At 46.9% G+C, this 26290-nt stretch overlaps 3 protein-coding genes across 7 annotated transcripts in view; all 3 read right to left on the bottom strand.

Moving 5' to 3' along the window:
- The window catches only part of arhgef3 (Rho guanine nucleotide exchange factor (GEF) 3), a 12613-nt gene extending 7474 nt beyond the window's left edge, over positions 1-5139 (bottom strand). The window contains exons 1-2 of one of the 4 annotated variants that reach the window (XM_060069884.1): positions 4967-5139; positions 808-1892 (exon numbers count right to left, since the gene is read on the bottom strand). In XM_060069884.1, coding sequence (XP_059925867.1) covers positions 808-837 — 30 coding nt within the window. In that variant the 5' untranslated portion in view covers positions 838-1892; positions 4967-5139. Of the gene's footprint in view, positions 1-807; positions 1893-4918 lie in introns of all 4 variants that reach the window. The other 3 variants (XM_060069885.1, XM_060069883.1, XM_060069882.1) reach the window with 3 other exon arrangements.
- A 337-nt stretch (positions 5140-5476) lies between these two features.
- il17rd (interleukin 17 receptor D) lies at positions 5477-19638 on the bottom strand. 2 transcript variants are annotated; one of them, XM_060069867.1, is made up of 16 exons: positions 19470-19638; positions 15557-15614; positions 14656-14775; positions 13152-13270; positions 12442-12562; positions 11948-11992; positions 11718-11869; positions 11390-11455; positions 11172-11226; positions 10940-11050; positions 10645-10829; positions 10289-10404; positions 8116-8364; positions 7428-7829; positions 6700-7007; positions 5477-6307 (listed from the first exon to the last, which is right to left on the bottom strand). In XM_060069867.1, the coding sequence occupies exons 1-16, from the start codon at positions 19563-19565 to the stop codon at positions 6186-6188; spliced, it is 2325 nt and encodes a 774-aa protein (XP_059925850.1). In that variant the 5' UTR covers positions 19566-19638; the 3' UTR covers positions 5477-6185. The 2 variants fall into 2 exon arrangements, with proteins under 2 accessions (XP_059925850.1, XP_059925848.1); XM_060069865.1 differs by having other exon boundaries at positions 12442-12565; positions 19470-19637.
- Positions 19639-21095: 1457 nt separating this feature from the next.
- LOC132471011 (homeobox expressed in ES cells 1-B-like) lies at positions 21096-22793 on the bottom strand. Its single transcript, XM_060069973.1, has 4 exons — positions 22712-22793; positions 21999-22135; positions 21789-21890; positions 21096-21387 (listed from the first exon to the last, which is right to left on the bottom strand). The coding sequence occupies exons 1-4, from the start codon at positions 22791-22793 to the stop codon at positions 21205-21207; spliced, it is 504 nt and encodes a 167-aa protein (XP_059925956.1). The 3' UTR covers positions 21096-21204.
- Between the last annotated feature and the right edge of the window lie 3497 nt (positions 22794-26290).

Raw genomic sequence — 26290 nt, 5'->3', positions numbered from 1 at the left:
TCCATGTGGTTTAGGTTTTAGGAACCTTTGGTTTAAGGTGTTGGTTTGGTCTCCCTGAAAGCCTGTCAATTCTGTTTCCAATAAATATTTTGCATGAATCTCAGCAGATGCAAGATTTTTGTAGAGGAAGAGGAGAGAGAAGACGAGAGGAGGTGAGAAGAGGAGGAGACAAGAGGAGGTGAGAATAGGAGGAGACAAGAGGAGGATTGGGGGAGGAGGGGAGATGAACAGATCAGAGAGGAGAGACAAGAGTAGGAGAGGGGGAGAGAGGAGGACATAAGAAGTGGGAGCTGGGAGAAGAAAGAGGGGCGCAGAGAGGAGATGATGGGAGAGAGGGAGAGGATTTAAGAGAGAGAAGAGAGGGGAACAGTGAAAAGGAGAGAGGAGAGAAGGAGAGAGGAGAAGGGAGGCGATAAGAGAAGGAGAGAGGAGAGGCAAGGTTGTGGAAAGGAGTGGAAAAAGGAGGGCGGCGAGAGGAAAGAGGGCTGTTCCTTCAGGTTAACTGTTTAACAATAGCAGGAAGATGTTGTTTTTCTGTAAGTCTGCCTGGCTTGATTACACCATCCATCTCAATCATTCACCTTAACTTTGCTGTATTACTCTCCTAATCGGACTAACTTAATACTAAGTACTACTACCTAACTAACTACTAACCAACTACTGGCCAACTACTAACTACCAGCTACCTACTTAACACTAACGACAAACTAACTACTTATCTAATTAGTGCTAACCTAGACAGACACAGACATCAACACACACACACACACACGCACACTCACACACACATACGCAGTCTCTACTCACCCGGTGGTGAACAAATAGACAACAGCCCATCGTGAAGACAGGGGTTATCCTTCTCTCCTCTGTTCTACTCTTTTCTCCTCTCCTCTCCTCTGTTCTCTCCCCTCTCCTCTCCACTATTCTGGTTTCTGCTCTCTCCTCTCCTCTCTTCTGGTCTCTCCTCTCCTCCTTTCTCTCCACCTGTCTTCTGTCCTCTCACCTCTTCTCGGTTCTCCGCTCCTCTGAACTCTTCCGGTCACTTCTCTCTCCTTTCCTCCTCTATCCTCTTCTCATCTGGTCTCTCCTCTCCTCCTCTACCCTCTTCTCATCTGGTCTCTTCCCTCCTCCTTTACCCTCTTCTCATTGAGTCTCTCCTCTCCTCATCTATCCTCTTCTTATCTGTTCTCTCCTCTCCCCACCTTTCTTCTGTTCTAGCCTCTCTTTCTCCAACTTCTGCTCCTCTCTACTCTGTGTGAATTGTCCTACTCTAAAGGCTCTCTCTCTCTTTCTCTCTCTCTCTCTCTCCAAGGAGTTCAGACACAATGGACCCCTAGCTGAGGAGATTCTAGACCTTTGGTGTGTTAGTGTGTGTGTGTGTGTGTGTGTGTGTGTGTGTGTGTGTGTGTGTGTGTGTGGGTGTGTGTGTGTGTGTGTGTGTGGGGGGGCAGTAGGTTCCTGCTTGACAAACAGGATATGATGTCATAGGGGAAACCAGTCTTACTAAAATTAGCCACCATAGGGGAGGGGAGAGGTGGAGAAAAAAAGAGGAGAGAGGAGAGAGAAAAAGAGGAGGAGGAGATGAGATAGGAGAGTAGAGGAGAAAATAAGGAGAAAAGAGAGGAGGAGAGAGTGAGAGAGGTGAGCATGAAAAAGAAGAGGAGAGGAGGAGGGAGGGAGAGATGGTAAAATGAGAAAGAGGAGGAGAGAGGAGAGGAGAGAGATGATAGAAGAAAAAGGGGGAAAAGGAGAGAGGAGAAAAGAGAGGACAAGAGAGAGAACGGAGAGAAGCAGAGAGGGAGGAAAGAGAAGAAGACATAGCAGAGGAGAGTTTGTAACCCCTCTGAACATCCATCCATCCTGGGAAAGGAGAGAGCGTCTTCTGATGAAACCTGAAAACAAGAAGAACAACAATAACACATTAATTACAAAGCAAAGCACATAATAGAACATATATTACACAAAGGAAACATGTCTAGATCATGTACTAGAACATGTACGTGTGTATGTAGCATGAACGTGTGTATGTAGCATGTTATGTATTTAACATACACTAGAACATGGACAAGGGGGGAGGTTGTCAGGTTATGGCTGGTTTATACAGCCTTACCTGGGCCAAGTCAGACTGTTTAGGTGATATGGAATGCCATTGGAGTCAATATTAATTCAATTTTAAACCAGCCATCGCCACACACACTCAGGAGAGCTCTGACATGCCAGCACTGAACACCTGCTCTGACTGCTACAATCTAACAAACTCTGCCATAACAACATACCCCTGCGCCCCGGTCATCGGAGGAGCCCAGTAAAGCCACCACGGTGGCATGAAGCACAGACATTGCCACACATGCGTCCAACTCGTGGCCTCTTTGAACAAGAAAAGGGGACAGACTGGAGCACCGGCAGCGAGAGGGAGACGGGGATAGGGACTCGTGGCCCAACCCAGGGCTATTGTGGGCCCTTCCAGGAGCTACCACCGCGAGCGGGCAAACTGTCAAACGTTCCCCCGGCCCGCCCAGAGAGCCCTGCAACGGTCATGTGCAAGGACACCTTCGCCAGCCAAGGCAGCAGCTCAGACCTGCTGTCTCCAGGATGGAGGGGGAGGAGAGGTGTGCGGACAATGGGATTCGGGGGGATGTTTTTGTTATTTTAGGTTTGCTAACCCTGTCAAGCTTCCAATTGTTTTAGATGGGCATGGTAACCCTGGTTGGAATCCAGTTAATAGTTGCGCAATATAAGTAGGGGTGGGGGATAGGCTAGGCTTCCGCTGGGCAATCAACCTAGCTTCAATTTGGCGTTTGTGGGGTATGTTGAGTGTTTGTGGTAGATGGCTGTTTTATAAGCCGTACCTGACTCGAGTCAGACGGGGGACAGATCACACCCTGGGCTGTGAGGCTGCACACCTGTTGTGCTTGGAGCAAACGCTGCTCCCAGGTTAAACAAGCCACCACCATACGATCTCTCACAGTACTGAACACCTGCTCTGACAGTTACGATTCTAACAACTCTGCAATTATCAATTATGTCTACTCAACGTCAACCTGGGTCCTGGTTGCCGGAGCGGCGCGCTAAAGCTACCTGCGTGGTGTGCAGCAGGGAGCATTGCAACAATAAAAAATACTAGACTGTATCTGCTCAGCATCGCATCACTATCTTCCTGTGAGCTAAGTTAGAGAGAGATTGCAGAAGAGCCCACATCGCTCCCTAGTGGCCAAGCGCCAACTTGTTGCTCCACACGTGATATTCATCGTAATTGGAATATTCTATACTCGTATATTAAGAAATTAGTAGTTATCATTATGTAAATATGAATAATATTAATCATCCCAGACCACAGGTATACTATAACCAAAAAATACACATTTCATAATTCATTTCCCGTTACCTCTCTGACCTCCTCCATCCCTACACCCCCCTGCGGTCCCTCAGGTCCTCTGCTAAGGACCAGCTGGAAACCCCCCGCACCAGACTCAAGACCTTTGGGGACAGGGCCTTCTGCGCCTCTGCCCCCACTCTGTGGAATCTGCTCCCCCTCCATATCCGCTGTGCCACTTCAGTGGAGTCCTTCAAAAAGCTCCTGAAGGCACACCTCTTCTTAGAGGCCTATGGCCTTTAACCTGCCCCCCCCCCCCCTGTGTACACCTCTTGTTAAGCGACCTTGGGTACCTTGAAAGGCGCTATATAAATTGAATTTATTATTATTATTATTATTATTTCCTAATTCAAAATTAGATTACAGTAAAAACATTATTCCATAATATAATTGAACTTTATTATAACAATAATTACATATAATCACACACACACACACACACACACACACACACACACACACACACACACACACACACACACACACACACACACACACACACACAGCCCTGCCAACCCTTTCTACCCAGACTTCGATGCACCCCTGTTCTGCATTTGTGAGTTTTATGCAGAAGGTGAAATAACAGCGCAACAAACCTGCCTTCATCAGGCTGTGTAGAGGGGGCTTATGTCACCTCCATAGCAACGCCTTGGGCCTCAAAACACACTAACAAACTCAACGCAACAAACCCAAACTTCTGTCAAATTTAGTTTTAAAAGGACATACTAAAACCTACACAAAACATTGGAGTGTGCGTGAATAATTTAAAGGTACATTATGTAACGTGGACACCAAGCGATTAAAATGGGTATTGCAACCCAAGTTCACAGCCCCTTCCTACCCAGACAATGAGGAGGATACTGAAATAACACGAGCGCAAGACAGGCTGAACGCTAACACTATATTTTGAGATGAGCGCAATTATCCACTATTACAGAGTCCATGTAGATTCATCAGCTTATTTTGCCATTCATTTATTGTTTGCAAGTTAAATATCAGCTCATTTTGAATCGGTCTAAAAATCCTCCGGGAGCTCCGAAATGGACCCGTGCTTAACAACAACTCTGATCTTGGAGCCGTTTAGAAACATAGGCAATTTAGGTCTGGAGGAACCTTGTAGAATCTTGTTTATCTAGTATGTTTGCTGGCTTCCAGGGCTTAAGCATGCTGTGATTGTGTGCCAATTGGTTTCATATCTGGCAACACGGGGTAAAGGGAAAAAAGCAGCATCCAGTATTCTGATTTAACATATTTACTTAATCTCTGATGAAATATTGTAATGTCATGATTAACGTAAATACATTTAATCTCTTACAGATTGTACCGTTAAATCAGACTCGTCTTTCATAATACTCTTAGTACTAACTAACTATACTCAAGTTAGTTTCACCAAACTAGCACTCATATCTCTTTATTTGGTAGTAAAGTGAGAGGGTTTCCTTAAAATAGCTGTCATAAGTCACTTATTCTCGTTTGTTTATGTAGTAGGATTCACCAAACTAGCTCCCAGAGCAAACAAGCTCTAGTTAGGTCATTAACACTTACTCAGGTTAGTTGCTATAGTAACATCATCCAGTAGGTGTTGTCCCTCACCTCGAGGTGTCTCTTCCATCCCTGCATATGACGGGTCTTATTATGGTCTGGAAAAAAACACAGACAACAACTTATCTCGTTCAGGTCCTGAAGTGTACACCCAACGGTCTGACATTCCACCCCGCTCTCGGCTGCTTTAGTCGACGCTGTGGGGATTCGATGAGTCAGGCTCTTACCGAGGCCGTGTGGTTTCAGGCAGAGACGCTCCACAGAGCACACACTATAGCTATCTGCTAGTACCCGCCCCCCCCCCCCTGGTTTACGCCAACCCTGTCTGCTAGCATCCCCCCCCCCCCCCCCCCGGCTAACCACAGCCTTGCACTCCGACCGTAACCTAGGTCCTAGAACATAACTCGTTTGCACGACAAGGCAAACGACACACACACACACACACACACACACACACACACACACACACACACACACACACACACACACACACACACACACACACACACACACACACACACACACACACACACACACACACAATAAAGATGTGGGTCAGAATGAAAAGAGCGACATTTTATTTCCCTACATCAGAGTACTATAAAACAGTACGTTATCCTAACATAGACAAAGCTCAAATATCATGCAACTGTACAAAGCAGAACAGGAGAACAATGCATATTTACATATAGTAAAAAGGTCCCTCTTTATAAAGCTCCTAAAGATACAGTACTCTACAGTAACATCTCTTATAGTTATTCTACTCCCTTTAAGATCCATTAGTCATGTCTAGACCAAATTACCAACCAACATCTAGTTACAGAGTTCTGATACTTGACTGGACGTAGGACTTCCCACCCAGACCCTTTGTACCAACACGAGCACTCTACGTAGAGTCTGGGCCAGAGATAGGTCAGCAGACATGGTAGACAGCACAACTCCCATCCTCCTCCAAGTCTCCACCGCTGGAAATCCACAGACCCGAACATTCACTGACTGGTACGGGTTTGGTCGTTTCCACACACAGTCCATTCATCTGGAATGACTCATCTCCGGGAACATAATTATCAGTCCAGCTCCGACAGGACCTCCTCCGGTGCAGAAGACCACCCTCTACCCCTTTCGGACATGGTCCCAAAGGGGTTTGGGTTTCACGGCTATTAGCGAGAGGTTTAGAGTTAGAAGGAGGCCAGGGGTGCATGGTAGAGTGATGCCAGGGGTGTAGAGGTATAACAGGGGCGTAGAATGAGGGAAGCCAGGGGGTTCAGAGTCATATTGAAGCCAGGGGTGTGAGTGCGTCGCTGGGCAGTAGAGGGCGGTGGTGCAGCTGGACTTTACACACGCCGATGTCGCTGCAGTGCAGGGAGACGCCAGCAGGGGGCTCCTCGTCTCCTAGAACCAGAAACACAGCAGGGGTCTTGAGTCCTACTGGTCGGATAGTCCTACTGGTCTGTTAGTCCTTTGGGTCTGTTAGTCCTGCTGTAGTCCTGCTGGTCCATTAGTCCTGTTGGTCTCTCTATCCTCATCTGTATTTTGTACATCTTTGTTTATCTCAATTCTCCCAAACTTCTGTCAAATTAAGTTTTAAAAGGACATACTAAAACCTACACAAAACATAAACTAGGATACAAATTGATAAAGAAAATGTTAACAAAAAGAAATTAATACAATACAATACAATAAAGATCTTAGAATGTTAACTCTAAAATGTATCTTCATTTATCTCTCTCTATTCACCAGTTTATGCCGCCTTCTATGAGTGGGCTAAAAGTTGAGCGTCTTACCCAACCCAGAGGAAGATGATTCGCTGTCTGCCAGGGAGGCGGAGTCTGCCTGGTCCTGTGACAGACCGTCAAGCAGGGGAATGGACAGCTCTGAGGAGGGAACCGACGAATCGTAGATCCCAGAGTCACGAGGGGGCAGGATCTCTGGAGGAGAGGGCGGGGCTTCTGACAGGGTAGGTGTGACTGGAAGAGGGGAGGGGCTTGGGTCATCCTGGGGGAGGGAGGGTGTTGAGGAAGAAGAGGAGCCTGAGGGAGATGATGACGAAGGTGGTGCTCTGTGCAAGAGGCCAGATGTTCCAGATGAGGACCTGAGGGAAGACATCATACAGACTGAGACTCAACCAGAATCTAGGGTATAGCCGTGATGCGTCCACGCATGTAGTAGTATCCTACTGTAGGACTGGTGTAGCTTTAAGAATGACCAAGTCCTGATAAAGAGCCTTTCGACCCAACCGTAGTACTCTGTAGTAGTTTAGCTTAAAGAAGGACTAAAGGGCTAATTATGGTCCTACGTTCACGCAACGCAAGTTCACGCAACGCAACGCAGGTTCATGACTGCGTCGAAGCGTTTGCGTGGTCCTTGCGTTGTGTGACGTGGGACCATAGTCAGCCCTTCAGTCCCCTCAGAGCCATACTGTAGTACTGGTGTACTTTAGAGGAAGACCGGGGACCGCTCTACTCTACTGTAGTGATGCACTGCAGTAGCACCCTCTGTACTACTGCTGTACCTCAGAGAAGGAACAACTCCCGCCAAAGAGCACGCGGCCAGCGTGGGGTCCGAGCCGTCCGCCAGGAGGAGCGTGTTCCTCTGCAGGAGGTCCCGTCTCCCGTCGGGCGTCTTCACCAACACCTCCCTCAGGGCCAGGGAGGACCCCCCCCGGGGCTGGGCCCCCGAGGGGGAGCAGGCGGCGGGGGGCGGGGCGCAGGCGGGAGGGGCAGCGTCCTGGTGGTGCAGGGAGATGTGCTGGTGCATGTTGCAGATGGCCACGTAGAGCGCGCGCCCCGACCGGCTGCGGAAGTAGTTGCGGCGGGACGCGTTGATGGGCGCGGCGGTGCGGTCCGACGAGCCCCACGCTCCGCCCGGGTGCAGACAGACCACCAGCTGGGACAGCTGGTCCATCAGCTTCAACCTGGAGACACAACGCCCTCCGTCATCACCGTGGAAACGCTCCTCAGAGACATCAGCCACCGCCACTGGAGATGAGAAGAGCCTAGCTTCTTCTCTGGCATTTTAACCACCAACATTAGCTCTTATTAACGTCGGTCTTTCTTGCTAAACTGTATCAATTGGTGTTGGGGGACTTCAAATCTTTATCTGAATCGACATGTTACTCTGTAACATGTGCTGAGTGTTGTGTGTACCGAGTAGGTAATCTGTGTTAACCTGTGTTAATGAGCGTTAATCTGAGGGGTTACCTAGGCGCCAGGCTGAGCAGCGTGGGCACGTCGTTCTCTGATGAGTAGTCGAAGTACGCGGCCACGTAGCGTCCGAGCCCCTCGCCCCCGCCGCCTTCTCCCTGGTTAGCCAATCGCAGCTTCTCCGCAATCATGGCTACGCCTACAATGAACAGGTCACTGCCTGTTCCACCAACGGTTGCGCTGTTGCTGATTCCACGACGACCTACTGGAGTCTTCCCCCGGCAACTCTTCCTCTCTACGTGGTAACTACAAGAAGAAGAAGAAGCAGAAGAAGAGAGGCTCACGATCGTACTCCTAACATAATAGAACCAAACTGATGATATGAAATGACTCAAATAGGCTATGTCTCTGTATCTCTGTGGCCTTGTTTACACACGTCTTTCAATGAGACTTTTGTGATCAGATGCACCTGATGAGAACACAGGACTGACATCAACCCTTGACAATTGAATTCAAACTAGGTGGCCAGATATGCGTTTGGATTAGATTTTCCTGAAAAAAAAGCCCTTATGTTGTTCTCGCTTAATTAAATGGTAGAAAAAGTTTGTTAAGACCTCAGGTCAATTGTCGTCGTTGTCTATGTCGAAATCAAAATCATCTCATTAAGTCTTACAAATAACAGCAACTTATGCAGTTGGAACATTGTCTTGTGTTCAACAGATATTAGCATGGCTGAAATACCGAGGCGACTAGAATAACTAAAGACACAATCCCAGTCTGTGTTATGCAGGGACGCGGGAAGTGGGGGTGCTGAAGGTGCTGAAGGTGCTGCAGAGCGCCAGCCCCCCCCCGACGACGGGGGCTGTAACTGCAAGGGAAAAACGTTTTCTGAACAAATCAATATATTTCTTTTTTGAGAGTTAAACTTTAGCATACAACATGGTTATCATTAAATTATTGACATCCACCCTTTTAATGATATTTATCATGTTACAATTTCAGTTTGGAACATTGTCTGTGTAGGCTGACGTATGACGCACAACGCAGCACACGCTATGCACGAAAGATCGCTAGAGCTGCAAGTTGCAACGTGTCCCAGAAGTGAATTTCAGATTTTTTTTAAATACTGGCCCAAGAAAAGCCAAACTTCAAAACAGCAGCCAGACAGCCGACTCCCTGCCAGCGGCCCTCTGTCCCTCCAGCACCCCTGAGGGGGAGAGTTCAGAGCAGCTTTGTAGCGGAGAAACAGACTGCAGCAATGCTAACCCCCCTCCGGTCGATCCTATGTTGGATTAATCCCTCACCTGTGGCACCACCCACTAACTCTGTTGGTGCAGAGCCCTGCCAGCCAAAGGAGTTGGACTCCACCCACTAACTCTGTTGGTGAAGAGCCCTGCCAGCCAAAGGAGTTTGACTCCACCCACTAACTCTGTTGGTGAAGAGCCCTGCCAGCCAAAGGAGTTGGACTCCACCCACTAACTCTGTTGGTGCAGAGCCCTGCCAGCCAAAGGAGTTTGACTTCCCAGCCAGGCTCTCTGGAAGTGAAAACGTAGTCTTATATTTTTACGTTAAGTTCAACTTCTTTATTGTTATGTTAGTTATAATAAGTCAAATTCCTAGGCTTTGACCCTTCTGTCATAGCAGCAAAAACATAGTAAGCTAGTGTGCGTGTGGGTTTTATAGTCAAGTTCAAGTGCCTTATTCTGATGCTACCCGTATAGCTTAGCTGTGACCCTGTCAATAATAAATCGTCTTCTGATTAGACATAAACCTCCATTCCGTGTGTGATCTGTCCATAGCTGAATATGGTGCTATGCTGCTTTAACATAAACCATGTTGGTGTTCATCAGGTCTGTTGTAGTGTAAAACATTCTAAAACTGGTGTAAAATGTTGCTGGCCTTATTAATACGAAAACCATGAATGTTGCGCAGCATTTATTATGACGTCATCATAAAGACTTTCTCTCAGCACCCCCAACTCGGACTGACTTCCCGCTTCCCTGGTCTTATGGTGTATTCATGCCAAGTAGAGCTGGCTCTGTGTGTAGGCATGGGGCATGGTTTTAACCAGACCTAACAGTTCTGCGTCCTGACATGATCGGATGGTAAAAGTTGCATTGGAACGACGAGCGTAACCACCGCCTATGTGTCCGTCTCCATGTTTGTCCAACCGACCACCTGCTCTTGATGAATGAGAGTTAGGGCTAGGGTTCACAGCAGGCCAACGTACCGCAGGCCCCTGGAGCAGATGACGAGGACGTGGTCGGCCTGGTCCAGCTGTCTGCTGAGCCAGCTCATCTGGCCCTCCTTACAGATCTGGAGGTGCTCCCACAGGTCCAGCACAACCTGCAGGGTTCCAACACATGGCTCAGGTCCAACACCTCATATCTCACTCCCATTGCCAAATCTCTCTTCTTCAACTTGCTGCCCTAACCCTGTTACCCCAGTGACCATGTGATGAGTATGGTTATCGCTCCGTAACCTGGTTACCCTGACTAACAGGTGTTTCCTCTGCATTTAAACATGACAGGGGCTGAGAAATAGCCATCAGATGGTACCAAAGAACCCAAACCGCTCCCCTCTCACCTCACACCTGCAGAAGTCCTGCAGGAAGTAGGCGAAGGCCTGGATGACGGAGTTGTGTTGGTCTCCGTCTCGGTTGGAGTAGACCACCAACACCTTTGGCCGGGGCCCCGTCCTCTCAACACTCTGAGCTGCGCCGTGATTGGACGCCTCGCTGCTATCCTCGTCCAATTGGCTGTATATGTTTTCTAAGGAAGCAGCAGCAGAGCCATGTTCACTGGAAGTACCTAGTTGGTAGAACTAGATAGTAATAACTAACTTAGGGTCAAGGTGAGAGGGTTAGTGTTAGTATATTAACCTTGTTGTTTCTTGCGGCACATGACTGTGAAGAGCGTCGCGAAGGCTGAGAGGACGACCAGAGGAACTGTGATGGCCATCGCCCTGATAGGCCCCGCCCAGGGGGAGTGGCCTGCGACACAAAACCCTCTCAATATCAAACACACTCAAACACACGAAAGAACACACTGCATATCCGTCATACTGCCAATACACGTTTATCTCAACAACAAAAAATCGTGTGTGTGTCTTACCTTGGCCCACGTAGAATTGCGTCTTTCTCCTTGTCAAATTATTCTCATCTCTTAACTGAGAGTGAGATTGTTAGGGAGAAAGAGAGAGATTAAAAAAAAAGAACAATGAGGAAGAACAATGTCTTTTTTATGTCCCACATAAAACAGGCATTTTATGTGGGACACATAAAAGACCTGTATCAGCTGAACAGCCGCTCAGCATTGAGCACTAATCTCACCTCGATAGCGTAGGTTCCAGGTGCGACGTCCTGTAGGGTACACAAGGTTCTGGGCAGGCTGTAGTCCTACACACATAATCAGATGTTAATCAGTAGTCCTCGACAAATAATCACATGCTAATCAGTTGTCCTATACACATAAGCGTTCAACTGGCGCTCTGCATGCTTGATCACAGGTTAATACATAGTCCTACGCACAATCACATGCTAACCTGTAGTTCTTAATTATCACATGCTAATCGGTAGTCCTTCCAGGTCACACGTAAATCTGTAGTTCTAAACACAAATCCCATGTGAGAGGTGAGAGGATGTGGTGAAGGTGTCTTACAGGGGTACAGCGCTGCGTCCTGAATGGTCCTTCCTGTCGTAGTTTGAAGTACAGGAAGTAGGCAGCAAAGCCAAACGTGGAGGGGGCATGGTCAAACGCCACATGTAAATTACTGCCGTTCTGAGACACATTCAGAGTCCTGGGCTTCCAATCTGCAGAGGTTACAATCATATGATCAGAAGATTTACTTTAACTTGTCCTAATCAAATGACATGCGTGTATGTACTTACATGGTTTACATGCCAAATTTTCTGGACCCAAGAGCAGTTCACAGGCTGTGAAACACACACACAAACACATTCGTGTACACTTTAATCAGCCGTGAAAAGTTGATTCCAGACAAGGACAAGGTTAGCTTTTTTAAGCCTGAACCTGACTACAGCCTGTGTTTTTCCTAATTTATCCCCATTAAATCATATAGGATAGGTTATTATGCAAGAACAGGAGTCATTCTATCTTGTTCAACAAGCTGTATTTATGACAATATCTTGGAACAAATATCTAAGTTAAATAAAAATAAAAACAAATAGCTATTGACCCCGATATAGGCAATATCTCAGAGAAAAGACAATATTTATCGGCTTATTATATGCTCAAAGTTAAGTAATGCAGCATTGAATTTCCCTTGTTGTTGCAGTCTTATTTCAACGGGCAATGTCCTGGCTGCCTTTGATATGCTGCAATTGCAGGGGTATGTATGATTGGCGGTCATGCGCCCACTCACAGTTGGTCCTGAGGAAGGAGGGCGGGAAGAAGGTGTCGTTCATCATTCGTGTGGGGAACGGGACCACGCGCACCAGGTAGTCTGTTTCAAAGTTCAACCCATGGAACGCCAGGCTGCTCAGCTTCTAACAGGAAACAGTTTGGAATCAACCTCCTGGCTCTACATCGTTTGACTTCCTGTCTGAACACGGCACGCATTTGTCTGGCGTGCCGTGAGTATTATGTTGCATTTCCACCAGAGGTTGCGATCGGTTCAGTCTGCAGAGGTGGCAAAAGTGGCCGTGATCCGGACTGAGCCGTATTGAGCCGTACTCGTCTCGCAGTACTCCTCCGTTTGGGTACTAAGACACCTGAAAGGGTGCCGGCAAGATTGTTCGTCCAATGATTGGTCGACAGTATCGTCAGAATCGTCAGCGAGGTATTTTAAGAAAATTACGCGCAAAAGTTCAACGTCCGTCTTGGACGTCCTACATTGTTGTTCTTTTATTTTGTTGCGTTCTTCTTTTTCCATGGATATAATTGCAGGTTACACTGTGACGGGCTGCTATGAGGTCCCGATGCTTACGTAGCTGCCGCGGCTATCGTCATCCGTTTTATCATCCGTGGAAACGGGAGCCGTAACTGAGCTGGGCTATACCGCACCCTCGCTACTGGGCTGAGGCGCGCTGGATCCTAAGCGGACCCGCTGCTGGAAAAGCGCCATTAGCGTACCGTGTTCCTGTAGTTGAAGGTTAGCTGTCGCGGGTCTTTGAGGATCAGATGTTGACACTGTTTCCCCTCGGGGTCCTTCTCCTCCACGTACACCCTAAACCCACGCACATGTTCGATACCTGCACACAGAAAGACAGACAGACAGGCAGACAGACAGATAGGGAGGCGGGGAGACAGAGGGACAGGCAGACAGACAGACTATTAGGGGCAGAAGAAGAGAAGGAATGTAACTCCATACCTCCACCAGGCTCTCGGATAGCATCTCTCCATCCACACACCTGTGGGGGAGGGGTGTGTATGTGTGGTAAAACTGGTTTTTCTTGCCTCCGGCCAAATACCACAGAACACTCATGTGCACACACACACACACGCACACACACACACACACGCACACACTTTTGTTGAGGGAGAGAGAATTACTTTACAGCATCGCTCACTTCTAGTATACATGTTAATATAGTGTTTCACTATACTTTTTTTGTTGGGCCCCCCCTTTGATAAACAAAGCAATGCCGCCCCCTCCCCAACCCACACAAACACACACACATGTTCCTGGAAAGGGGAAATGTATTTGTTGGGTATACCAAGAGGCATTGCTGCCCTCCAATTGAATTTAGAACCCATAGCTCAGTCGCAAGTCAGTAAGCCATGCATTGTAACAAATAGCTAATAATTTACCTCAATCTTGCCTCTATTGCACATAAGCGTGCTGTGCATGGGCCTTTTGAAAACAAGTCTCAACATTTCAGAGGTGTGCACAGATCACCACATGAACCGTGTGTGAGGGCCATGATAACATCCTTTTTGGTACACGATGAATCATTGGCAGTTCACGGACGGTGGCTTTAAAGTTCACTCAAGGGGCACACACGCAGTCATTGAATTACACTGTTTACATCTCGTGTGTGCAGCTCATTCTGAATTGTTTGTTCCGCCTGTGATTTGTCTTCATACAGTCTGCGATAGAAAGACAGATAGAAGGGTGGATGGACGGACAGGAAGTCAGACAGATAGAGATAGAAAGAGGTTGTAATACAGGTAGAGAGACAAGTGGAGACAGACATGCAGACAGTCAAACAGACAGACAGACAGACAGACAGACAGAAAGTCAGTCAGACAGGTAGAGAGACAAAAAGAGACAGATAGAAAGGAAGTCAGGCAGCTAGGTGTTCTGAGAGGTAGAGACTAGAGAGACAGACAGGTTGTCAGAAAGGTAGATAGACAGAAGTCGGATAAGTAGAGAGACAGACAGGCTGTCAGACAGGTAGACAGACAGAAGTCGGATAAGTAGAGAGACAGACAGGTTGTCAGGCAGGTAGACAAACAGAAGTCGTACAAGTAGAGGGATAAACAGGTTGTCAGACAGGTGCACAGACAAGTAGAGAGACAGACAGGTTGTCAGAAAGGTAGATAGACAGAAGTCGGACAAGTAGAGAGACAGACGGGTGGTCAGACAGGTAGACAGACGGAAGTCGGACAAGTAGAGAGACAGACAGACAGGTACCTAGAGGGCTGGGGTTCCAGTTGACGATAACTGCCAGGCGGTCCTCACAGGTCATGTGACTGTAGGAGACATTGAGGACCTCATGGATCCAATGTTTACCTAGAGGGAGGGAGGAGCAGTCTGCAAGCACACACAGTGGATCAGTAAATAGGGAAACCAGACGGACAGATTGTTGTTCAAGTTATTATATTCCTGTTCTCGGGAGGAACCACCCCTCCCCTGCTCCACTTCTCCTCCCCCTCTTCCTGTCCATCAAAAGAGGGAAAGAGGAGCAGTCAGACGTGTCTAAGACCACACCTCCCCCCCCCCCCCCCCCCCCCCCCTCCCCCCTTATCCTCCCTCTTTTCTGCTCCTCTCCCCGTTCATGGCCGAGCGGCTCTCCTCTCCCTCATCATCATTCAATGAATAGAGGAAAGATCACACACACACACACACACACACACACACACACACACACACACACACACACACACACACACACACACACACACACACACACACACACACACACACACACACACACACACACACACACACACACACACACACACACAGCTTTTCTGGCTGACAGTCAGGGACAAAAGGGGAGGGATCAGGAACTTGACTTTTAGGGAAAATAACAAAGAAAGAGGGGGAGGAGGGAGGAGGGAGGAGGGAGAGGAAAAGCAAGGAGGGAGAGGAGGAGGTGTCCCTGAACCTGCATATACCGTACCATCTCATACACACCAAGCGGCCCGCATGTGTTGATAATATATTTATACATTTATTCATTAATATTTATCTATCTGAATTCACAAAACGTTTTGCATTAGAAATTGAAAACTTTTGGAAATGTTTTAAAATAATCTAAAGTTATCAATTCAAAAAGTCAGACCGAAAGACAGACAGATTGGTATCTTACTCTCTGATTTGAAGGTGACTCCCAGCCTCTTCAGTCCTCCAGAAGGAGCAGAAACAACCTGATAGAGGGACAAGAGAGAAACAGACAGGTGAGAGACAGGTAAGAGACGGACGTGTTTGAGACAGCCAGGGGAGAGACAGATGTGATGCAAGCAGTTGGCTGCCTCCTCCCCAGCCTCCAGGAGATAACAGAGTAGCGGAAAGAAGAACCAAAAGAGGTTACGTCGTGTTTCCGTTCCACACCTGGAACCACTTAGCCTCACCAGGAACAAGACCCCACGTGTGTGTGTGTGTGTGTGTGTGTGTGTGTGTGTGCATGTAAATATCATTCCCAGATGTGTTAATGAGGTCATATAGCTAATGACCTGCACAGCTTCATGTGACAATGACTTGTATATTTACACGTGTATACATGTATACGAGTATGTAGCTATGTAGGTCACAACGATAAGCAAATGTGTGCATCTAATGATCGTAATATCTTCAGTATGATAGCTCATGCTCTTGTTTACATTGTAGAGGTTATTGTCTACGCGCACACTTGTGTACTAGTCCCAGAGTCACGTGGCTGTGGAGACACATGCTTTTAATCCCCCCTCCCCCCCTCATCCTGTCCCTCCAAAAGCGCTGCAGGGAAGCCCCATTCACAAAGCCTGTGTGTGCCCTGTTCAGGACCAGCCAACCATAGACTTTCCCACAGCGGAGACAAAACCTGCCACACACACACACACACACACACACACACACACACACACACACACACACACACACACACACACACACACACACACACACACACACACACACACACACACACACACACACACACACGATGTCATGAACTTTAATATGACATCATGATGCGTGGTCTGACATCACTAATCATTTTGTGAGGCCACATGTTAACCTGTACAGCCAGGACATTGTAGCTGTCAATCCCAGTGGCGATGGGACACACGAACGAACGTTTATCATATCACAATATGCAAATCTGTGTGGTGATTCATGTTGAGCAGAGACGACACATGAACCAACACATGCAGCTGTGCTTGTAAACGTACCCGTCTTGTTACGCAAGCATTTAGTAATAATTCTCCCGTGATGTAAATCATCAACTGTTCAACGGAACCAGTTGTGACAAACCCAACGCAACCTACGTTGTGGTTGGATTTAGCGTAGAGGTAACTTCTTCAACTGAACTATCTTCTCTTGAATAACCTGGTTACTAGTGACCATGTTAACTCTCCATGGAGACGGGTGATCGCATCTGAATAAATCACGCTCCTCTAACCAATCACACTGAATGTTTGCATCGCTGTCATCATCTGAGATTCCGGACAAATCTTGGGAGGTGCAACCAGAGCCCAAAATCATTCTCGGCACAATGCGTTCTTTTGGTTTCTCCACCATCACTACATATTGTTCTTACGACCTGTAAAATCCTTAAAGCATCAAGTGCTGACCACTTATCCGGGGTAACGCTGTGCGTGTTCAGGCGGGGGTACCCCAGCATCAACAGAACCCTAACCCTGCGGTCAGACAGGAAGCATAATGTCTCAGGGTCATGACCCCAGCCTCCAGACTTAGTCATGTGTTCAAAGAGGAGTCTTCTTATTGGAAAACCGGCCTTGTTCTGACTCTGGGGAAGGTTAGGGGTCAGGGGTTAGAGGTCACAAAGCCTTTCAGTGTCTGGTTCAAGAGCACTCGGGCAGAACAACCCCCCCTAAACCCCCCCCCTAGAATAAATGGATATTATGTGAGTCAAGACAAACCTAAGGAGTTTAAATGACTAATGAGTTTACAATTTGACTGCTAACATTGACAAGATCAGATTCATAGCTAAAACCTGGGTCTCTGTGTCCCCTCTGTAACTAGAGCTTGGGTCCATATGTCACCCCAGTAGCTGGACCCGGGGTCTTTCAGTCCCCTCCTTAGCTACAGCCTTGGTCTCTACGTCACCTCTGTTGCTACTCCCTGGCTCTTTACATCCTCTCCTTAACTACCCCCTGGGACTCCATGTCCCCCTTGACCCTCACCATGGGTCTCTATACAGCCCTTATAGACAAAGGTGAAGAAGCTATTAAGAAGATCTCATTATGTTGCCGTTGCTTTGTTTTTGTTTTTTTAAATAACATAAGCAACAGACAACCGTGTCAGCATCTTACGTGATGCACAACATATGCACCAGGGCAGCGAAATGCTTAATTTCCCTGAGTTTTGGTCTCACACACACACACACACACACACACACACACACACACACACACACACACACACACACACACACACACACACACACACACACACACACACACACACACACACACACTTACAAGCACACAGACACACACACACACACACACACACCTTTCTACCCAGACGTCGATGCACCCCTGTTCTGCATTTGTGAGTTTTATGCAGAAGGTGAAATAACAGCGCAACAAACCTGCCTTCATCAGGCTGTGTAGAGGGGGCTTATGTCACCTCCATAGCAACGCCTTGGGCCTCAAAACACACTAACAAACTCAACGCAACAAACCACGATGAAACACTACACACACCAACAAAAACAACACATCCACAATCACAACCATAGTCTAAAAAACACAGCACACTAAAAAACACAACGCACTTACAAAGACACATTACACATTACCAAACCCAACAAAGCACTCTCAAACACAAAAACACAGTAAAAAACACAACAAAACACAAAACACTCACAAGAGTCTAAAAAACACAGCACACTAAAATACAAAAAAACGTACAAACACAACAACACACTACCAAACCACTAACAAACACAACAACAGTAAAAAAAACAACACAGCACACTAAAAACACAACCCACACTGACAAACACAAAAACTCTAAAGAGGTAACTCCTGGGGGAAGGACTTCATGCCCACATCCTCCTGCTCCTTTGATCTGGGGGGAGGTGTGTGTGGTGGGGGTTAGGGGGGAGATAATGAGTGTGTGGGGCGGGGGGGGGGGCAGGAAGGAATGTTTCAGCAGGGTAAACAGTGTGAACTTCCTGTGGAAATCACTTAAAACTCTCACACACACACACACACACACACACACACACACACACACACACACACACACACACACACACACACACACACACACACACACACACACACAATGTGTTGCTGAGTTATCGAACCCGGTTCCTCCTCGTTTTGTTTTAACCGCTCCTCTATAAAGCTTCACACAAAGTCTCTTCCGGAGGCATAATACACCGCTCAACAATACGTTAAAAGCCTGACATTCAGCACACCCAGCTTCTGTTAAAGTCATCAGCGGTTCGAGTCCGGAAACTGGAGTTCCGATGCGTCTGCTTTCTGAGCAAAAGACCCCCCCCCCCCCCCCCCCCCCCCCGAGCCCACCTGGTCCCACCAGACCCTGGCGTGGGCAGATGGTTGAGAACGAGAAAAAAGAAAGCTTCAAAGTTTTTATGAGAAATATTTAGAAAGATAACTCAAACTCAAAACTGGTAAAAAAATAAATAAACACAATGGTATAAACTAATATAACTGTTACTTATCTACTAAAACAAATGATCTAAACTTAACTTGTTATTTGAGACGACAGTAGGTAACCCGGTGGAGATGTTACATGCTTAAATGTCTTCCCGCAGGTAGGCCTACAAAGTTAAACGATAACATTCCTGACCACAAAAGTTGGCTTAAACACCTGGTCTACTAAGAAAATAAGAAATAACCGTGCGAACACGCAAGCAACTCAATGATCCGTTGAGAGCAACATCGACAGTCAACAATAGTTAGGAGTTCACTTTGTTCATGCAAATTCTAACCGAGAAGGCAGAGGATCTCCGACCGTCAGACTCTCCGGTTGGTCGGCTGCGGGTTCTACCGTTGGGGTGTGACGAGGGTTTTAGCTGTTTTTACCTGCGAGTTGCAAGGGTCCGGGTCAGAGGTCCACCCCGGGGTGCACAGGAGAGACAGAGTAGCCAGGAGGGGAAGGACAATCCGCGGAATCGCCATCTCCTCCCAGTGGTCTGCAGTCTCGGGTCTGCTGCACGGATCTGACTCTGCTGCGGAGTTGGATAGTTGGGAAAGTTAAATCATCCACTAGGGGGCGACAGGTATTGGAAATATTTTGGGACATGGATTTTTTTCTTTATTTAGGTTTTGTCGATTTTAATAATATTCTAATTATTTATTTTACTACTGTCCTGTGTTTTCTGACACCCTTATATGATAGTACAGTCTAGATATTTTAATGATTTAATTTGCATTATAGACTTAAAAAAATCCTTACGTTATTATTCTATTACTTTAGACCAATTTATAATTTATAATTAATTGCTGCGGTACTTTAATATTAAGTAGGGGCATTAGGATGCAGCCAAAAGTGTAGGCTTCTACTCCATGTGCGTCAATCACACTAGGTTTGCTTAACAAACCCGTGTTTTCTCATCAATACAGGTATGTCGTTTTGTGACCTTAAAAAATAATAAGTTATAATTTTCCGAGTAAATATGCAAGACTGAACACTGTTGAGCTGCTGGTACTGTCGGTGGAAAAGGGGAAAAAATTAAAAAATGTATGTGAGCGGTTCCTGGTGGTGAAAAGTGGTATAACATTGAAACCCATGGCGTGGTTGTGACCACATCACTAGCATCGGGGATAATTTCGAAATGTACTGTGTTATACACTTGAGTACAGGGCTATCCAAGATAACTTCCACTCCGCCAACCCTCTTTACTCTATAGCTGAACCCTATGCCCTTTCCTTAACCCCTCTAGCCCTTTACCCTATACCCTAGCCCCCCCCCCAAAAAACAAAAATGTATCATATTTAAACTTCATATTTATATTTTATTTATTTACATATTTAATGCCAAAAGAGCAGGTATGATGTGACAGGAAAGAGGGATGAGGATATAGAAGGAAGGAGAGATGTGATGGGGGCAGAGAGGAGGACAGAGAAGGAAGATCACATTTGGCTGCATGCAGCTCGGCTGCATTCCAAATCCGTTTTCCTTGATCTCTCCAGCTTTGACCAGCAGCAGTATCATTATGAAGTATGGCCAGCTGAACTGCTTCAGCAGTCTCAGCACCCAAAGCCTGTAAGACGTGCCGTCACCCTATGATCATAAGGTTGAACCACAAAACAGCAAACACATGTGCAGGGGGGAGTGGGATCATGACAGTGGTGTGTACTGGTACAGCTGTGGTGGTTTATACATTGACAATAATGGAGATCGTGCTCAAGGTACATCAAAGGCAGTAAACACATTTTTAACTGTTGATGATGTGACCAATCCCAACCTTCTAGATGTTATCAGTGTAAAGGTCATTGGATGAGCTGCGTCCTCCAGGGTTGGTCCTGACCTCCAGATGGCGTCCTGACCTCCAGATGGGGTCCTGACCTCCAGATGGGGTCCTGACCTCCAGATGGGGTCCTGACCGCCAGATGGGGTCCTGACCTCTGGCTGAGTCCTGACCTGAGTCCTGACCTCCGTGTGGGGTCCTGACCTCTGGCTGAGTCCTGACCTCCGTGTGGGGTCATGACCCCCAAGTGGGGTCCTGACCTTTGGCTGAGTCCTGACCTCCGTGTGGGGTCATGACCCCCAGGTGCGGTCCTGACCTCCAGATGGGGTCCGGACCTCAAGGATGGGTTATTTCTTGGCAAAGCTTGAAACCTGCTCCTCTCCTTTGAGATCCAGGTGAGCCTGGACTTCCTGTTTACATCTGGCCTGACCTCCGTCCCGGCTGGTGACCCTGAGGCTTGCGAGGGTCGCCTGGAGGTCGTTCTCCCGGACGGAGCGCTGCAGTTTAGCTCGACGGTTCTGGAACCAGATCTGAGACAACGGTCAAGAGGCATTGGAATTTATTATATATAAATGTATATATATGTACTGTATATATTCAATTGAATCTAACATATATATATATACATATATATATATATATATATATATATATATATATATATAGGCACATTAGATTAAATCGAAAAATAATAATAAAAATGGCTATGCTATCAGTCAGCTACCAGTGAATAAAATGCACTTGAAAATCGTGTTAATCTTTTCTTCTCCATAATCTTGCCCTCCCCCTTCTGCTATGAGAGTGTGAGCGAGAGCGAGAGAGCGAGAGTGCGAGAGTGTATTTGTAGGTGTTTGTGGGATTGTGTGTGTAAAGGTGTATGTGTGTGTGTGTGTGTGTGTGGGGGGGGGGGGGGGGGGGTTTGTATGTGTACCTGGATGCGATCTTCGTCAAGCTGGAGCCTCCCAGCTAGCTCCTCCCTCACCTGGATACCTGGGTAGCAGTTCACCTGGAACACTGTCTCCAACACACACACCTGTACACACACACATGCACACAAATGCATACAAAAACAGATTGCACACACATTAATAAACACACACACAAAAAGACACACATGCATCCTTGGACACGCCCTCTCTACCTGTGTGTGCGTGAAGGCAGTGCGTGGTCTACGGCTCAGGTACCAGCTGGAACGCAAGGAGAACTGCTGCTGCTGATGATGATGATGATGATGCTGAAGAAGATCACAGGCTCCTTTGCTCCTTTGGTCTCGTGGTTCTGTGTCTGAAACATGTTTTCATATATTTAATGATAATAAAAATAATAATAATAATAATAATAATAATAATAATAATAATAATAACTTATTGTTAATGGCATTTATAATATAATTATTTCTGTTATGATGTGATATTACAGGTTATGATACAATGTATTGATGGAGGATGTGGGGCGCAATTTCATCTTCAAGAATCTACAAGGCAGAGATTACCTGACTATAGTTTGAAATAACTTGAAAGTTTCTACCTTAGAAACAACATTAATAACTTCACAATAAATGCTATCCGTCCAACCCATGCACGTCTTAATGCATGCCCTTCGTAGTCGTCTCTGTCGCACTTTGAAAAGGTTAGAAAAAGTGCGTTCAAACATAGCCTCATCTGAGTGTATAGGCCTTGTTGTCAGAGAGTGTAAACCTGGTAATAGTGTGAAGGTGAGAGTGTTTAGAGTTTGGTCAGAGTGCGTATTGTCTGAGTGTGCAATTCAGAGTGTGTGGTCTGTTTAGAGTGTGCAGTTCGAAGTTTGTAGGCCTCGTCGGAGTGTGCAGTTCAGAATGTGTTGGGCAGAACTTACCGGTCCAGGGGCGGTAGAAGCGGACTCGGGGTTCGGTGGTCATCTCCTCTCCTCTACGGAGTTTACAAACTGCGGACGACATGATCACGGATCTCTAATGTATGGATGAGCTGATCTATCACCTAGCGTCTGCTCTGGGCATGCGGCTCAAACCTCCAAATGATGCACACTGACAAATAAAAATAAATAACCAACACTGAGAAACCCTTCCACCATACCGGCTGTGTGTCTCTCTCGGTTTCTCTCCCTCTCGTTCTCTCTGGCCCTCTCCTTCCAGGTAGGCGCCCAGTTATCCCCGGGTTTACGTCACTAATTACATTGATTTCCATGTGAAAGCCCCTTGTCCCTCGCCCCCCACCGCGACACCCACAGGACAGGTGGAGGGTTTAACACGACGGAAGAAGAATAATAGCACATCATCTTCCGCTGTGTGTGTATGTTTCTGTGTGTGTGCATGTGTGTGTGTGGGGGGGGGGGGGGGGGGGGGGGGGAGTCATCCGTTATCGAGATATGCATGTCCTCCCATTATGGATATTTCAACTCATAAATTAATCCAGCAAAAGCCGATATTTCTACTAATGCTATTAATGCTACTTCTGCTATTACCATAGCATCACATCATTATCATAAGCTGCGCCGCGCAGAGCTGAAGACAAGAGCCGCGCGCCTCACAGAGCCGCGCTACTCAGCGCAGGGGCACGCTGCACGTCTCAGCGCAGAGCCGCTCAGTGCCGCGCTAAACCCAAGAGCCGCGGGCACGCAGCGGTCGGTGAGTAGAAGAGAAAATCGGTTTATTGTTCCTTTTCAAAACCAGATTAGCTCCCAATGAACTGCCAATTTAAACTACTACCACACTTGTTTGTTTAACATGTATTCGTAAATAGATCCATTCTAAAGGACGGGCAGTTTAGTTAAATCTAATTCTTAGGCCACAATAATCAGACTCTTAATTAACGTAACATAAGCCATAGAAAAACGAACAAACAAAGCAAATACAAGTTAAATAAGTTAAAATTAAATGTGCCAGTGAACCCAACATTGAAATGCATATCGGAGACGGACTCTCGAGATAAAGACGATTGGTGTGGATTCATAGCTCTTCCTATGCCTACATCAAGTTTGTGAAGATCCACTCTACAAAATAAGGCTCTGACAAAAGAGTAGCCGACATGAAAGGTGTGCAGTGCAGACAGTCTGCAGACGTCGGATGTTTGGGATGTTTTGTTTCTGCGAAATGAAGGCAATTAGGAACTGGGAAATCTCACAAGAAACATTATCGCCCTATACCATCCAACGTGGGAAGAAGGATTCAGAGGTTAAGATTGTGACAGGCATGTGCAAAAAAGGTGTGTGGGAAGCGATTCCTCCTCCTGAAGTGATGCAACCCTACCCTCCCACTGAGGGGAGGGAGAGTAGGGCTGCACAGCGGCTTATCGCACACAGCTTCTGTCCTCAGTGCCGGCGGCGCCCTGCCTGCTGCTGCCCTGTGGCTGTAGGCCCCTCAGACTCCAGAGGAAAAGGGCCTTAATGCACGAGGACCCAACAATCATGGCCATGTATAGAAATGAAGTTATGAATACGTAAGGTGTTACCTTGCCATATTTTTATGCCTCGTTGCTGAGGTCACATCCTAAACATTTATAGAAAGAGAGGCTATGTTGGGACTAATGCCGCTTTTCCACCGCACATGTAGCTCGACTCGACACGACTCGACACGACACGACTCGACACGACTCGACACGGTAGCAGCACGGGTGCTTTTCCACCGCAAATAGTACCTCCTGGACGTGGGCGGGGTCGGCTGCGCGAAAGGGCCGTGACGTATTTTTGTACGCGACGCAAACAACACCTACGCAACCCACACATGGACAGAACCTACATAACAACAATGGAGGACATCAATAACATTACTATTATTAGCTGGCATGTTGAAGAAGTTGAAGAAGTGGAATATATGTTGGCTGCGGCGCTGCTATGTCTGTTACCAGCATGGTTGCCATGTCGCTCTCGTGACTTCGTCACACTCTCTGGCCAATAAGTGGCCGGCCGTCTGCCGACGTCACCTTTTAGCATCGGCTCAGCCGCTTGGAACCTAGAGCGAGGCGGTACTAGAAAAAGCAGCCACTTCAGGTACCAGGTACCATGTTTTCGCGGTGGAAACGCAAAAAATGCGAGCTGAGTCGAGTCGAGTCGAGTCGTGTCGAGCTGGTACCATGCAGTGGAAAAGCGGCATAAGTCTCAGTTCATTGTGTTGGTCGTTACCTCACACACTCTAGATACAAAACATTGATACACTCAAAGCTATCTTTGTCAGGTTTTTTTTAAATCGTGGAATATACTTTGTGCAGATGTTTTAATGGATTGAGATTTGTTCTGTTTTAACTGCATGCGCCACACATGCCCCAGTGTTGTACACAGAGAAAAGCGTTGGGCTGCTTAAAGGTTGGGTATGGAATTATTTTTTTTGGCCATTTTTTGCAAAATTACTTAAAATCCTTATCATATCGCACTTACAGCCACTGAGTTAGAAGTACTGACATGAAAATTAAACAAATCAATCATCTGTGGAACGGGCAGGGCTCGAAAAAAACTCCAGCCAATGATTTCCAGAACCACCGAGTGGCATTGGACAGTGAGTACGTCAATCAAACGGTCGTACTGCACTCCCCCTCCCCCTTCCCCGCGTGACCCCTTCGTGCACATACTCAAAGCTCGTGACCCAGAGCAAACTTCTGTTTGTTGTTATCCTGCGGTAGCTACTGGAGCTAGCTAACTAACTAATCCACATTTGGACCTAGCACTAGAAGACAACCCTAAACTCCAACCTTGCTAGCCTGGCTCGCTCTCGCGCATCTGTGTTCGCGCTCGTGCATGATTGCGGGTCTATGTACTTGGAATGGGTGGTCAGAGTCAGCGTTGAAGGAGAGGGGGTAGGACCATTTGAGTTGTGTACTTTCAAAATCTGCTGGCGTTTCGCAAATCCCATACCCAACCTGATCGACTGCAAGTTGCTTTGCCCTGCAGTCTCCATGATGTAGCCTACATCCCACACATGACTTCTCTGCATCCAATTGCAGAGGTCTGACACACTGCCGCCTACACACTGCAAAGCACTCGCAACCTTTCCAAACAAGCATTTGGAATAGAATATGCTCCTTTTTAACGCAGCATTTAATGTAGAGGTATATGCTAGAAAAAGTATGTTCACTGAAACTTTGAGATCCCGGCAGGCCAAAATATATTGATTGTGTTTTCTTCAAACATAGAGAATTGCTTCTGTCTTTTTTTTATGTGGTACGGTAGATGAAACCCACACATCTTGAATCCCAAACCCCTCCCCAATGCCTGTATCTGAATAATGTATTGTGGGTTTTATCATAGGCAGGCCAGGAGAAAACTGAACCTAAGTAGTCCCAAGAGTGTGGTAAACAGAGTTGTTTGTGGCCCTGGACAGCAAAATACACCATTTTACACCAGCATTTTACACCAACTTCTAACTATATGACAGGTATCTCTTGGTAGACAAGTGTGCTAAGTGAAAAAACCTTTTTGCTCCAAAGAAAAATGTAAAACTATATA

The sequence above is a fragment of the Gadus macrocephalus genome, chromosome 13, assembly GCF_031168955.1.
Source record: "Gadus macrocephalus chromosome 13, ASM3116895v1".
Classification (NCBI taxonomy): Eukaryota; Metazoa; Chordata; class Actinopteri; order Gadiformes; family Gadidae; genus Gadus; species Gadus macrocephalus.
This window is presented reverse-complemented; position numbering and strand designations above follow the sequence as displayed.

Coding starts and splice junctions, on each gene's coding strand:
- il17rd (XM_060069865.1), bottom strand. CDS start 19,565: ATGGCGATTCCGCGGATTGTCCTTCCCCTCCTGGCTACTCTGTCTCTC. Junction 11,456..11,717: donor GGACGCAGCGCTGTACCCCT/GTAAGACACCTT, acceptor TTATGTGTGTAG/GACTACAGCCTGCCCAGAAC. Junction 6,308..6,699: donor ATCATCTTCCTCTGGGTTGG/GTAAGACGCTCA, acceptor TTCTGGTTCTAG/GAGACGAGGAGCCCCCTGCT.
- LOC132471011 (XM_060069973.1), bottom strand. CDS start 22,793: ATGTCGTCCGCAGTTTGTAAACTCCGTAGAGGAGAGGAGATGACCACC. Junction 22,136..22,711: donor CTTCTACCGCCCCTGGACCG/GTAAGTTCTGCC, acceptor TTTCAGACACAG/AACCACGAGACCAAAGGAGC. Junction 21,388..21,788: donor TTGACGAAGATCGCATCCAG/GTACACATACAA, acceptor CCGTTGTCTCAG/ATCTGGTTCCAGAACCGTCG.